This window comes from Mandrillus leucophaeus, unplaced genomic scaffold (assembly GCF_000951045.1).
Source record: "Mandrillus leucophaeus isolate KB7577 unplaced genomic scaffold, Mleu.le_1.0 Scaffold118, whole genome shotgun sequence".
NCBI lineage: Eukaryota > Metazoa > Chordata > Mammalia > Primates > Cercopithecidae > Mandrillus > Mandrillus leucophaeus.
The window spans coordinates 1822424-1837842 of NW_012100098.1; the positions used below are offsets into that span (position 1 = coordinate 1822424).

Below are 15419 nucleotides of genomic sequence, written 5' to 3' on the forward strand. Positions count from 1 at the left end.
CCCCATTCAACTCTCTTCAGTAGAATTGTCCTTCCCCCCTGTGTGTCCCTATAACACTTGTACTTACTTCTATTAGAGCAGTTAACACAGAATATTGTTATTGAGGTTTACATACCAGTATCTCTCACTGGACCCTGAGATCCGTGAAGGGGAGGGGTTTTCTTCCATCTACTATGATTTTCTCAGCTTAGCAAGCAGAGTACATAATGTGATGCCTATCTGGCACAAGGTAGATAGTTTATACATGTTTGTTGAATGTATGAATCTCTTCATAAAGAAATACTACAGCTAAAATCACCTAACCTTTAACTATATCCAACTTTCTTCTGGGTGCCCAGCTGAAACTATATGGTTATTTTTCTACCCCTTAGCTCATCTACCCATAAAAATTCACTAATTTTAGCTTGAAAAGTCTTCTCTCCTTTTCTATGTCTCAGATACCATGCTGAAGATACGGTATGAAACAAATGAACTAAACACAACAACATAGAGTTGTTCCTCAGTATCCATGGGGGATTGGCTCCAGGACTCCCAGGGATACCAAAATCCACAGATACTCAATCCCGGATATAAGATGATGATGTATTTGCACATAATCTATGCACATCCTCCAGTAAATTTTAAATCATCTCTAGATTACTTATAATACTTAATACAATGTAAATGCTTTATAAATAGTTAAACTATATTGTTTGGGGAATAATTACAAGAAAAAAAAGTCTGTATATGTTCTGTACAGATGTGTTTTTCCCCATATATTTTCAGTTGGTTGAATTCTTAAATGTGGAACCCATGGGTATGGAGGGCTGACTATACTGACTTCATATTGAGGCAATGCAAAATGATAGAAAATTCTCTAAAAATGATAGCAAACAAAACCAAAAAATCATTCTGCAATATGCTCTATACAGACAGCAGGGCATGGAAGACAGACCACGAAGGTGAAATTCACAGATCCCTGGAACAGAAACCTGACTCTACCACATACTAGTTGAGGGAACTTGAGGAAGCAAGTTAATGTTTCTGGAGCCACAATTGTTTCACACTTGTGAAAACGTGCATCATTATACTGAGATATCCCTAGTATTGACAATCCTCAGGGACTGAAGAAAATTGGGGAGTCAAAAATGGTATCTAGAATTTTGATGGTGCCATCAACTAGGAAAGTAGATAAAAGAAGATAAGCAGGTTTGAGGGGAAGAAAATGAGTTCAATTCTGAATATACTAAGTAACCTGTGGCAAATCCAGACACAGACGACTGGCAAGGTGTTGAATGTTTAAGGAACATTCTAGGCTAGGCTAGAGTCAGGAGTCCTCGAACTGAGGCTGGATGAGATCAACCAGGGAGAATGTGCCAACTGAGAGGAACATGGGCCAAGAACTGAATCTGGGGGAATATAAACATTTTAGGGAAAGGTTGATAAAATGAAAGAGAAGGAAACATTTGAGATAAAAGGAAAATTAGGCCAAGGAAGTAAAAAGATATGAGTCAGGGAATAACAAATGGTGTCAAACACTGCAGAGAGGTTTAGTGAGTTAAGAACTTAAAAAAAAAAAAATTAAACTTGGCAATTTGAGATGTTATTGGGAAGATCTTATAATATCAGGAAGGGGTGAGGATGCAGTCAGACTTCAAGGATGGAGGAGTGGGTAGGATATGTGTATGTGGTGAGTAAAGGCTCCTCTTTACGGTTTTCAGTGGCATGGGAAGCGAGTAGACTAGTTGGGGACAGGAGGTCAAGTGAGGATTCATTAGGATGGGAAAGGCTTTGAGTGTGTTTACAGACGATGGGAAAGGAACCTACATGAGAGGAAAGATGGAAAATACAGAAAAGAGAGAGGATAACCAAAGGAGTGAAATTCCAGAGGAGGTAGAAAGGCACAGGGTCAAAGACAGGGGTGAGGGATTGGTCTTGAACAGTAGATGGGACACCCTATCCTCTGAAATCAGAGGACTCTTTTATTCAAACTTGGTTCCATAGGCCAAACTTTGCAGGCTCAACAGTGTCTGGAATATAAATGTATCTTCAAAGCTTGTATCAAAAATTCTTCTGGTAAAATCAGAGTTAGCAGAAATTGTCATATGATGGGACAATCCTGATCTTAAGTTGTGTCAAATAGGGTTATATGTAAAGAAATATTTACTACTCATTTGTCAATTTGGAAACAATTCATAAGAGAAGCATCCCTCTGTAAAATAATGACACAGTCTTCTCTCCTTGACTAAGAAAGCACTTAAAATATGCGTAATTATTGTCAGAGGTGATCGATATCACTATAATCTTGAAACATTCTTTAACATTTAAATGGCCAATATTAAATAGTCCCATTCCACAGGTAAATTTTTATTACGATATGAAGATTTCACAAATCACACCCTGGAGAAACCAACAGAAACTAACTCCTAAAATTACCAGTCAGTGGAATTTTATGGCTGAGGTGACTGACTAATAACACACATCCTAGAATTCAGGTAAAAGCTGTCTATGTCTATACCCTATGTGGCTCAGAACTTTGGAATCACAGCTTAGTACTTGCATGAGAACTTAGGACTGGAGAAAATTGCAAACGTTATTTGGAACACAGGTACCCTCCACATCTAACCTGAGTTAAACCTGGAGAAAATGCTGGGTTTCTCTGTAAGTACCCCCATAGCTCACATTGATGCTGAAGTGTATTTGATTCCTATCTATGTAAAAATCCAAGAGGGGCAAATGTTTTCAAAATCGGCTCTTTTAAAGATTATAATTTAGTACTTGCTGAAGGCCTATTTAAGATACTGAATATTTGAGAGACCATATAATCTTTGATTCTTCTGGATTCTCCAAGATGAGTCTCTGTACCAAATTAGAGCACCACAAGCCTCTAAAGTAGCTGAAACATATTACCTTCATTAATGCGCATATCATTATCAGTAATAATTTTATTTCCATATTTGTTTGTTATGTGTTTCCCCAAAAAAACTAACTTCCAAGAATGTATATGGCTTGTCTGTTTTGTTCCCAAGGGCACGGAACAGAGCCCAGGCATATAGAAAACACTCAGTAACAATTTATCAAATTGTCAAATGAATAATTGCATGCTCGATTCCTTCCTTAACCCTCCATAATCTATCATAAATCATATCAATTCACCTCTATAATAACCATTAATCAATTCCCCTTAATTTCCACTCCCACCACTGTAACTCAGACCCTTATTACTTCATAGCTGATCTGCCTGTTTCAGTTCTTTCCCTCTGGCCCAGCTTACATTATTGTAGTCCCATTCACCTTCCTAAGCACAGCTATCACCACGTATCTTTACTCCCGTTCAGGAACCTTCAGTAGTTCTCTACTGCTTCTCAAACAAACACCATACCTCTGAGTCTAACATTCTAAGCCCTCCAGGATTTGCTCCAGCTCACCCTCCCCAGCCTCATCTTCCACTGCTCCTCCGTCACTTCCCCACATTCCAATCAAATTAGATGACCTGGATTTTTCTTAGAGAAATGGTCTATACTGCAACCTATAAAATAAGTGACATGTTAGCTGTTAGCATAATCTTAATTTTCTAGATTGGAGGAATTGAGACCTTAAATTAAATGGTATGCCCAAGATCACCTGGAACTAGACAGGGATGGGATCAGAAATAAGATTTCCCAACTTTGGTCTATTGCCAAGGCTACAAAAGAGAAATCTGATTTAGGAATGCTTAATTAAATTCCTTCTCCTCTAGGTAACCATACTTAGAGGGGGGAAGACCATACATGCATGTCAATGACCCATCCCCTTGAGAAGGGCCCACCTCCCAATGTCTCAAAGGCATTTATCTCAATTTGATTTGGTGAATAAAATAACTGAAACATCATTTTGTTTCCTTACATTGTTGGGAAAAAATTTTTAACAAGAAAATAAACCAAAGTTTTAAAATATGTAGTTTTTATTTAAAACAGAAAGCAGCATTTAGGCTTATTGTGCAAAAGCAGGAAATACAACTCATTAGCAATACTTCAAATCACATCTACTGAACATAAATCCTTCTGTAATGGTCTCTGTGCTGCACACTGTTGAAAGTGTGTCAGCATAGTTTTGGTAAGGATTTTCTGCCAGGAGCTCATATAGGACTGCATGTGTGTGTATCACTTAAGCTGATGGCACTAATATTAGTGAAGTAAGGAGAAAATTGCAAACATTATTGGGAACACAGGTACCCTCCACATCTAACCTGAGTTAAACCTGAAACCAACTTCTTATCCAATGTAGGGCTGAAGATCGTAATGTGTTTTAAAAATTTAAAAGGAGGAATCAGTTCTCCAAGTGTAGGATAATTAAGTTAGGCTACAAGGAAGAAGAGGCCTCTGGGCTGGGCCTGTGTGGGTAGAATATCAAAAGGTAAAACTAAAAGACAGAGTACATTCCAACAGGAAGAGAGGGAGACCAGAAGAAGGTGGGTGGGTGGAGCGGTCTTCCACACTAAGGAAACGGGAAGTAGTTTGCCACAGCTAAAATACAACATGTGATAGGCAAAAGTGTGAAACACAATTAGAAAGATAAAGATACGAGTCTAACTCTATTTTGCAAATATTGTAGGTAAGGAAATTAAAGTGATTTAGCCAAGTACAAACATGAAGCAAAGCCGGAACTAAAACAAGGTTTTATATTCCCAGTTAGGCACTCTTTCCACTATAGTCAGACACCACATAACAATGTTTTGGTCAACAATGTTTGGAATGGTAGTTCCATAAAATGATTATGAGGCTGAAAAGTTCTTATTGCCCAGTGACCTTGTATCTGTCATAAAGTTGTAGCTGTAGCACAATGCATTACCTTTTCTATGTTTATCTATGTTTAGATACAGAAATACCATGGTGTTACAAATGTCTACAGCATTCAATATGGTAACACGCTGTACAGGTGTGTAGCCTGGGAGCAACAGGCTAGACAATTTAGCCTAGGGGTGCAGTAGGCTACATCATCTAGATTTGTGTAAGTACACTCTACGACGTTCAAACAAGGATGAAATGGGCTAATGACTCATTTCTCAGAACGTATCCCCATCGTTAAGTGACACATGATTGTATACTATCCTACCATAGGTTGGGGATGGACTATGGCAGATAGGATATACTCTTCCTTTAAAAAGTAACAAGGGGTAGAAAGGTTAAATAAATTGCCTCAAGATCACATGTCCAGTTGAAAAACTGGCGGTACTGATAATAAGCCCAAGTCCCTGGAATAGCACAACTCAGAGCTCCTTCACTTGAGAAGATACAATACAGGGGGCTGACATGAATCCTTTCCCCCAGAAGCACTGCTCTTACCACTGCACAGTTTAGGACCTGACCTATAAATCACAGGGATTATTAGGGAAAAATGAAAACAGAGCTTATTTTTCTTCTCCCTATTTGCCTGCCCAGCTTCAGCAGAACTGAGCCAATTGAGGCTGAGAATCAATTAATAAAAAATTAGAAAAGTGAGGAACTAGAAATGTGATGTAATACATGGAGAGTCAGGAGGCATGAGCTCTAGTCCTGGTTATATTACCAACAGCGGTGTGGGCTTTTGACAAAGTACTTCACCTCAAAAAATTTATAAAATGTGGAGGATCAACTAGATGATGTCTAAGGCTACAAAATTATAATTTTCTATTACTCTAATAAGTAGATATCTCTTTGCAGAAAAACGTAAACCTGAAAAGTTGAAGGTAAACTGAACTTTAGAAAGTTATATATAATTTTTTTTTTGAGATGGAGTTTCACTCTTGTTGCTCAGGCTGGAGTGCAATCGCGTGATCTCGGCTCACCACAACCTCCGCCTCCCAGGTTCAAGCAATTCTCCTGCCTCAGCCTCCCGAGTAGCTGGGACTACAGGCATCTGTCACCACACCTGGCTAATTTTGTATTTTTAGTAGAGACAGGGTTTCTCCATGTTGGTCAGGCTGGTTTCGAACTCCCGACCTCAGGTGATCCGCCAGACTCAGTCTCCCAAAGTGCTGGGATTACAGGTGTGAGCCACCACACCCGGCCATATATAATTTTTTTAATGCAATAGGAGTGTGCCCTATTGAAAAACACGTCGATCAATCTTGTAATTTAAATTTTTGTTTATATGACTTTCTTTTAACACGGTATACCCATTAAACAAAAAAGACACATGTATCAATTGTTAGTTCTAAGAAATTGAAAAGGGATTGGAGTCAATTCTGAAGGCCTTGTTTCAGCTTAACCTACAGATTTCCTGGCTGCCTACTTCAGATAGTCATTACGAATATATACGGCCATTTCGTATTCAACAAGTTATTATTAAGCATCGGAGAGCATATGTTTAGCGAAGACAGGCACTTTGAGCAATAGAGAAAAAGTTCTTAATTTTTCACTAAACAAGAAAATCTTTTAAAACTGGGGGAAATACAAAAATTAGCCAGATGTGGTGGCGCATGCATATGATCCCAGCTACTTGGGAGACAGAGATGGAGATTGCCCAGGAGGCTGAGGCTGCAGCGACCTATGATTGCATCACTGCACTCCAACCTGGAGTTAGACTCTGTCTCCAAAAAAATAATAATAATTAAAAAGTAAAAACAAAAAACAAAATTAAGACTTCAATCGGTTTAAGAAAACAACAGGAAAAAACCAATAACAAAGGCTTTTAAAGGAGTTCAAGTTCCATAAAACACATATTTGTTTTTGCTTGCGTACACATAAAGAAACTTTGGAAGATACTACTATCAGTGGTTGCCTGTGCAGGGAGATAGGAAATAGGCAGATGAGAGACAGGTGTAAAAAGGAAACTTATTTACCAAGTACCTTGAATTTTTAACCACTTAAATATATCACCTATTTTAAAAATTGAATTTAAAAATGTAAATGTTCCTTGAACAATTATTTGTAGCAAACAGCTGAAAAACAAGAAAGCCAAAGAAAGGAGGTGTTAGAACCGAAGTACCAACAGACAAAGAAAATGTAAAGTAGCACTGAGAAGTCTGAGGCAATTCAAAGAGAGAATGATTCAGATTGTTTGCAGGAACCAGCTGAAAAAGTCAGTGTGAAACCCAACAAGGCCCTCAGACGCCTATGATAGCCAAACCAGTACCAGCTGGAATAAATAACAGTATCTCGAAAATGTGGTGCAAAACTTTTAGGGCCCTGTGTCCCTTGGAAGTGTGAAATCCGAGATAAAACCAGAACTTTACTAATAGAAAACGAGTTCTCTCTTACCCACTAGGAGAAAGAGGGAAGGAAATGAGAAACAAGTTTTTGTGAGAGTCACAAAGATAATTAATCAGTTAGAAAATGAGACCAATGAGGAAAACATAAAGGATTCCACTGGTATCATTTAGCAAAGAAAAGAGATTCTATTTTGCCAAGAATTATTCAAGGCAGCCCTTAAAGAGCAAATGTAAAGGAATGTCCTCTTAAAGTCATTTCTACCCTTATGACTTTTTTATTTGTGGGTTAATTCCCAGTGTGCTTCCTTGTAAAAGAGATTTTGCTAATTTAGTACAAGTCCTAGTTAGCAAGAAGTGAAGGGGTTAATATATACTCTTCTGGCATATTGACTAAGTTAAAGATATTTGTAAAACAGCAGGTGCAAAAAGATCACTCTGACCTTCTTGCTGTTTCTTAAGAGCGGAAGATGAAATTCCTGTGTGGAAGACACTCCCTGAACCTGAAGGAATGGCAACATCCTTACCTTCAAGGGCGAGAAGGTGAGACCAAGAGAATACTGTACTGACCTTGTTATAATAAAAAGTCTTATATTTTAAGCCTGCCCACATAATTTAGTTGCTTCTTCACAATTTACTATTTTTTGTCCAATCCAGTATATAAATAACCGACTCTAACTCCTTCTTTAGGTCTTCATTTCTTTCTTTCTTTTTTTTTTTTTTGAGACAGACTCTCACTCTGTCACCCAGGCTGGAGTGCAGTGGCGCGATCTCGGCTCACTGCAACCTCCACCTCCTGGGTTCAAGTGATTCTCTTGCTTCAGCCTCCTGAGTAGCTGAGATTACAGGCCAGTGCCACTATGCCAAGCTAATTTTTGTATTTTTAATAGAGATGGAGTTTCACCATGTTGGTCAGGCTGGTCTCAACCTCCTGACCTTGTGATCTGCCTGCCTCGGCCTCCCAAAGTGCTGGGATTACAGGTGCGAGTCATTGCGCCCAGCCCACGGTCTTCATTTCTTCATGAGGGTTCCTGTGCTACATAAAGCATGTATTATGCTTTTCTCCTGTTAATCTATGTTATGTCAATTTAATTCTAATATCCAGCTGCGACCCTAGGAGAATAGAGGTGGAGTTTTTCCACCCCTATAGAAGTATCAGCACTGCTGGTAATGATTGGCAAGTAAACTTGAGCAAGAATATTATTTTTAATCAAGTAAAATATCCTTCATTTAAAAGTACAATGACATCTAAAGTGCTAGCAATGTTCTTTCCTGACATGCTGTTAGTTTGTAATCATTATGCTACGCATTTGTATTTTGTGAGCTTTTCTGTATGGTGGTATATATTTTTTCAAGATTACCAAAAATATATTATTAAAGTTATCCTTTCCAGGAACAATTTAGCCTTGTGGTGAAGCCGAAGGCTGAAGTCAGAATTTCTACCATGAAGAACCAGTCTTCTAGTGGAGCACCATCAAGAACAATTTGGCCTATCCAATGAATGACACCCATCAGGTCCAGAGACCCACTCTCTTTGGTAAAGTCCTCACTCTCAAGCCAGGCCACTGAAATCTGAGGCACTGGGAATGAAAAGAGGCTGTCTACAGGGCAGAAACCAGGGAAAAAGAGTATGCAAAGGAAAATTGGGCTCTAACAATGATTAGCTCTATATATTTTTTCATATCTCCTGTCAGATTTAAGAAAATGAGAAATTAGAAATGAGATCATGTCCTTTGCAGGGACATGAATGGAGTTGGAAGCCATTATCCTCAGCAAACTAACACAGGAACAGAAAACACATGGAAGGGATCAACACACATCCGGGCCTGTCAGAGGCAGGGAATGGGGGTAGGGAGAGCATCAGGAAGAATCGTTAATGGATGCTGGGCTTAATACCTAGGAAATGGGATGATCTGTGCAGCAAATCACCATGGCCCACGTTTATCTATGTAACAAACCTGCACATCCTGCACATGTACCCCTGAACTTAAAATACAAGTTAAAGGAAAAAAAAAAAGAGAAAAACTACAAAACAAAAAGAAAAGAAAATGAGAAATTAATTTGCATTTGAGTTGGAAAAATAGTTTAGGTCCAGAGACATGAAGTGTCTTGCTGAAAGTCACAAACTAGTTTTGAGAAGGTTTTTTCTTCATTTATTTCCCCATAAATTATCTGTGGTATCTTGGACAATACATTTACTGAAAAATAAAACGTAAATAAAAGGTCAGGCGCGGTGGCTCACGCCTGTAATCTCAGCATTTTGGAAGGCTGAGGCTGAGACCAGCCTGGCCAACATAGTGAAACCCCATCTCTACTAAAAATACAAAAATTAGCCGGGTGTGGTGGTGCATGCACCTGTAGTCCCAGCTACTCAGGAGGCTGAGGCAGCAGAATCGTTTGAACCCAAGAGGCAGAGGTTGCAGAGAGCTGAGATCGCGCCACTGCACTCCTGTCTGGGCAACAGTGCGAGACTCTGCCTCAAAAAAAAAAAAAAAAAAAGTAAATAATAAACACGGTAAATTATGGTAGAATCAGGATTTCTTACCTCCAATCTACTGTTCTTTACATCGTATCATTTTGTTCATTAAACTTTCTAGATTTCTCAGTGAAAGAATAGACTAATGGTTCCACTTTTTTCTATTATACAGCTGTTCTAAGCATGTGGTCCCAGCTGCGCAGGAGGCTGAGCCAGGAGAATTGCTTGAACCCAGGAGGCGGAGGTTGCAATGAGCTGAGATCGCGCCACTGCACTCCAGCCTGGGCGACAGAGCAAGACTCCATCTCAAAAAAAAAAAAAAAAATCTGTCAAATGAGGGGTCCCCTAAAACGGTGTCTGATGCCAGTCCTCAAGATTCAATTATTTAGCTGGTGGATCAACGAGGAGGCTTTGTGTTTCTGCTTGTTGCCTTGTTTCAGAAGATAATCATGAGAAAGAAGCTGAAGATTTAATCAAATGTTTGTTCAGGAAGTTTGAAACTCTTGGCCAAATGAAGATTGGTAGTTCTTTCACCTGAGTTCCCTACTTGCAGGAATAACAGAATTGACTCTACTGCAAGATCGGTGCTGCAAGAATCAATCCAGACAACGGTGTAACAGGGCCAGTGACCTGGGTCTGTCCTCACTGGCTGTTTGCTTTACTCAGTTTTATTCCCGTCCCCAGCAGCTCTAGTGTCACAGAGGGGGCTAGACAAGAGAGCAAATACACCATCTCCACCATACTACTCTACTGATGTCACAACAGTAACATCGTCTTTATACTAAAGACAGAATTTTGAATGTGTGTTTGAGACAGGGAGGTTGTCCTATCTTTTAAAAACTCTTTTAAGTAGTCCCATTTCATTTACCTCCCCTTTTTCTGATCTGGCCTGGAGCCAAAACCAGAAGTCTTATTAATAGAGTTGACAAGTGCCAAGACCACAAATGACCCTTAGTAGCAATTAAAATGAAAAATAATCCCCATAAGCCAGAACTGAAACAAAAGGTTAACTACTTATCCAAACTTTGGCAAAGAGACACAGTTCTTTCTCCCCCATCTCCCTAAGCCTGTTAGGAAACGGGTATCTGCAGCTGCTCCTCCTCCTCCAACTCACTTTCTGCGTCAAATAGTATGGGTCAAAGTCCTCCAGGGGAACTGCAACCAGGCCTTGGGGGATGTCCCCGTAGATGAAAGGCAAACTCTTCCCTGCTTCCAGGTCACTGTTTGGCTTGGGCTTGCTGTCCTCATCGTCCTCCCGATGACTGCCATCGGCCTTTGGTGGTTTCTTGAGCTTGCTCTCAGCAATGCGCCTCTCAATGTTTGCCAGCGACTCAGGGGTGAAAGGCTTGAAACTATCAGGGCCTGGTGGTGCGAGCAGCCGCGCTGCCATCTTCTCATCCTGCAGCAGCTTCGTTAGTTATGCTGCGTCCAGGACAGGTCAGCTCTGGAAGAAACAGCAACACAGACAGCATTAATCAATCACTGCTCTAAAAAGAGGCCAGACTAAACCATCTCATTCTCAACCTTAATTCACAACCTTTGCAAAAAAAACACATAGTTTCTTCCATGACATGGTTATTTCTCTTTTCAGGAAATCTGTGGCATGGACTGATCTGCCAAGGCAGATCAAAGATCAGGAGTCTACTGAATTGCTAGTGTTTATTATATTCACTTAGATGCAACTCACTATTAGGAACCACATACAACAAAAAGGATATAGTCTATTCCCTCAAGGAACTTCTATTCTAAACAAATAAGGGATATGTAACGTTACCCAGGGGCATATGTTAGCTGTGAAGTCCTTATAGTTCAAGTCACCTTCCTTTCCTAAAGCTCCACTCCCCAAAGAAAAACTCTTCCTTTCAAGGGCAAGACGAGGATAAATTATCATTCCTCTCAAATTTCAGTTTCTGAAAACAAAATAAACCCTTCAAACTTTGGAGACACAAAATGTAGATAAAACCCCTTCCATCTGCTTTAGTTCTTCCATTTCAAGTTATTTTTCAATCATCAAGTTGTGTAAAATCCATCCAGTATAAAAGTCCAAAAGTATCTTCTTTAATGATAAAGCTCAGAGGGCAGATACTGCTCTAAGCGCCGTCTGCTTAGCAACTAGAAAAAGCAAATGGGAGTGGAATCCTAGAGAACTTCCTCTGATGCAACAGCACTGCAGCACTGCAGGCTGAGCAGCAGCAGAAGGGCCTGCGTGCGACTCCCAAGAGGGGCTCAAACCAGGAAGGACGGAGACGTGAGAACAGAGTCGCAAACAAAAATTCCCTTCTAAAAAGAAAACTGAAGTAATGTCTTATGAGAGTCAGTGATTTCTAAGCATGGTATTTAAAAAGCCCATTTTCCATTTATGTTTATAAGAGTCCTGGATTATTTAAACACATGCAGTAAAATGGAGGAATCAATCCCTGGTTTCAAAAGCAGCACTATTCTGTTTCAGGCACAAAAATGACCTGAGCAGGTAAGTTTACTGTGAAAGGTTTAGGGCTTTGCTGGCAGTTCACTGGGTGCTCATGGTACTGCTTTTTTCTCTTTAGTTTTGTGAACACCGCAAGGACAATCCGGGAATTTTTTTAAGGCTACAGATTGTTCTTTCCTCTCCTACTTAGCCCTCAAGGCCCACTTCAAGGAAACTAAACCTTGAGGCTCCTCAAGAGAACAGTAGTAGAGTTAACTCTAAATAATTTGGGAATGAGATACCCAAGAGCTCCTTCCACAAATCCACCTGCTGAGATTCCAGATCTCTGGAGCAGTAGTGATTGCTAAGTGTTGCAAGACAGTGTGTAGTGTCTGTACGAGGGCTGGTCAGCTCACTCACTCACAGCAGGGGGCTAAAGTAGGCCATAACCACAAATTTGCCCCACATAGACCAGTTGGCTTCATGTTGCGCAAAAACACCACCATCCTATAGACAGAGGGGTCAAAGAAATCATTTCCATGTGGGAATTATGTAAGGATTTCAGAGCTATAAGGGATTTTACAAATTTAGTCCATTTGATTTTAGATGAGGAAAGGCAGGGTCCTAAGAGATCAGACAACTTGCCCTGAGTCCAGGATAAAAATCACAACCAAAATGCTCTGGTGCCCCATCTCAGAACTTCTTTCATTATAATAAATATCAGTTATCTATCCTCCTTTCCTATCTCCCACTACTCCCCAACAGGAATGGTTTCGTTTAGTCAGTAAATCGCATAGATGCTATGGCTTTACTGATCTAAGACCAGTCCCAATGCTTTCCCCAACCTAAAATTCCCTTTCCTTCATTCTTCTCCTACCCATCCTTGCATTGCCCCCCAATAAATCCCTGCTCCTCCAAGTCTTCCCACCAACTCAGCCTTGACTAATTATTTCCCCTTCTACACTCCTACAGCACTCCACCATGACCTTAGCTAACATTTATCACATACTATGTTTCAAGCATTATTCCAAGCACCTTGCTTGTATTAACTCGTTCAATCTCCAGAGCAGCATATGAGGCAGATATTATTATCACCACTTAACAGATAAAGAAACAGAGTCAGAGAAAACTAATGTAGCTTGCCCAAAGTTATACAGCCAGAAGAAGATTTGAAACACACTAAATAAACTTGTTTTGGCACTTAATCATTGCTGAATTGTACCTTTTAGAGAATAAATTCCCAGAGGTCTTAAACTTCTTTTGTATCCCTTTCACAGTGAACAGGATTATGCCTGAAACCCATAATGAGACCAAATACATGAGGATTCCTTGGCTCCTACATCCACACTCATTCTGAGTCCTAGGTCACTCTCTGTTTCTACGCAGAGGACAAAGAACACTGCAAGAGTAAGTCACTGAAGATGCTGACAAATTCTTGTGATCTAATTGCAGGCACCTGGGTTCTTCACAGCAGCCCAGGGCTAAGTTCTCTGTCTTTGCTTTCAGATTCTGTTTCTTCCTGTCTTCTCCAAGACTGTGTCCTCTCAATTACCCCTGCTCTTCATCCCATTTTCAATCGCTCCTTTTCCTATACCTTCTCCCTTTACATCTCCACCCCCACTCTCTTTGTTTGGCTTAAGTGACACTATGTTTTCCTGGTTGAACTACAGCTGCAGTCTCCTCTTCCTCATCAACTCTTCCTTCTCCAAGGGCTGGCCTTCTGAAATTTCTCCGTTACAGTCTTTTAGGGATCTCATTTATTCAAAATAAATTTGTACACTGGTAATTTTCAGATTTCTCTCACTGGCCCTGATTGTCCTCCTGAGTCCCACAGTTGCTTCTAGGGGCCTGCTATGACTTCCAAACTAAAGCATTTAAAAACTACTCATCTTACTCCAAAACTGATTCCTCTTCCTGGCTTTCTTATTTCTGGACCAGCCATCCGGCATGGAATCTCAGTCATCTCTGCCCTGTCCCCTTTTGCTATCCATACCCAACCAGTCATCAGCCTTTCCAATTGCTCTTCCTTCAGAGCTTCCATTTTCAAAGTATTGCCCTACTTCAGGTCCTACTGCAATAGTCTCCCCACTAGTGGACCAGCCCTCAGTCCACCAGGCATATTTCCAAGGATCCATTTCCCTAAGAATCTGCTTTCATTAAGTCATTTCCCTTTGTCAAACTTACCAGAGTTATAGGACAGATTCCAAATTTCTGCCATTTCACTGCCACTCAAGGCATTCTACAACCTTATGCATCACAAACATTCTCTTCTAGGGCTTCTCTGCAAGAATGCCTGCGCTGGTAACTGTATTCTGAAATTTTTCTGAAGGTATAATACAATAAAGTTCACAAACCTTAAGTGCACAGCTTATTTTGTACATATGTATATGCCTATGTAACCACCACTGAAATCAAGATGTAGAAAATTTATTCCAGCATCCCAGACAGCTCTCATGAACCATCAATAATCACCCCCAGCAAAAGCTATTCTGACAGTTATCACCATATATTAGTTTTGCTTCTACCTGAACCTCATATAAGTAGAATATAAACATACTCTTTGGGTTCTGGCTTCTTTCACCCAAGACTATTTCTGTGAAATTCATCTTCTTATATGTGTAGCAGTAGTTCATTCTGCATAGTATTCCATGTATGAATGTAGTACAATTGATCCATTCTACCTTGATGGGCATTTAAGTTGTTTATAGTTTTAAGCTATTACGAATAAAAGCTGCCAAGAGCCTTCTTGTAGGTCTCTTTTGGTAGTCATACATTTATTTTGTTTTGGCATATAGCTAGCAGTGGAATGCTGGGTCAGAGAATGGCAGATACTTAGCTTTAGTAATATTCCTACCAGAAGTATAAGAGGGTTCCAGTTGTTCCAAATACTCATCAACACTTGGAATGACAGTCTTCTGAATTTTACCAACTCTGATGGGTATAGTAGCATCTCATATTTTTTTTAAAAAAGTAATTTATTGGGACGAAATTTACGTAACATAAAATTAACCATTTTAAGGTGAACAATTCAGTGGCAATTAGTACATTCACACTACCAGTGTTATCTAGTTTCAAAACATAAGCAGTTTCTCTCCATTCCCAACCTTCAGCCCCCACCCTTTACCACCAGTTCCTAGGAACTATCAGTCTTCATTCTGTCTCTACTGATTTATCTATTCTAGACATTTCATATAAATGGACTCACACAATGTGAGCTTTTGTGTCTGACTTCTTTCACTTAGCCTAGTGTCCTCAAGGCTCATCCATAATGTAGCACGTATCAGTACTTAATTTCTTTCTATGGTATTTCATGCAGTGTACAGAATCAACATACAAAAGTCAGTAGCATTTCTATACATCCACAACAAACTAGCAAAAAAGATACCAAG

The 15419-nt window shown here is 39.8% G+C and overlaps 1 protein-coding gene across 4 annotated transcripts in view; it reads right to left on the reverse strand.

Annotated features, from left to right (window-relative positions):
- Positions 1-11067, reverse strand: part of SCN8A (sodium channel, voltage gated, type VIII alpha subunit) — a 145507-nt gene extending 134440 nt beyond the window's left edge. For all 4 annotated transcript variants that reach the window (XM_012002450.1, XM_012002441.1, XM_012002432.1 and 1 more), the window contains exon 1: positions 10738-11067. In XM_012002450.1, coding sequence (XP_011857840.1) covers positions 10738-11013 — 276 coding nt within the window. In that variant the 5' untranslated portion in view covers positions 11014-11067. The remainder of the gene's footprint in view (positions 1-10737) is intronic.
- Positions 11068-15419: the final 4352 nt, after the last annotated feature.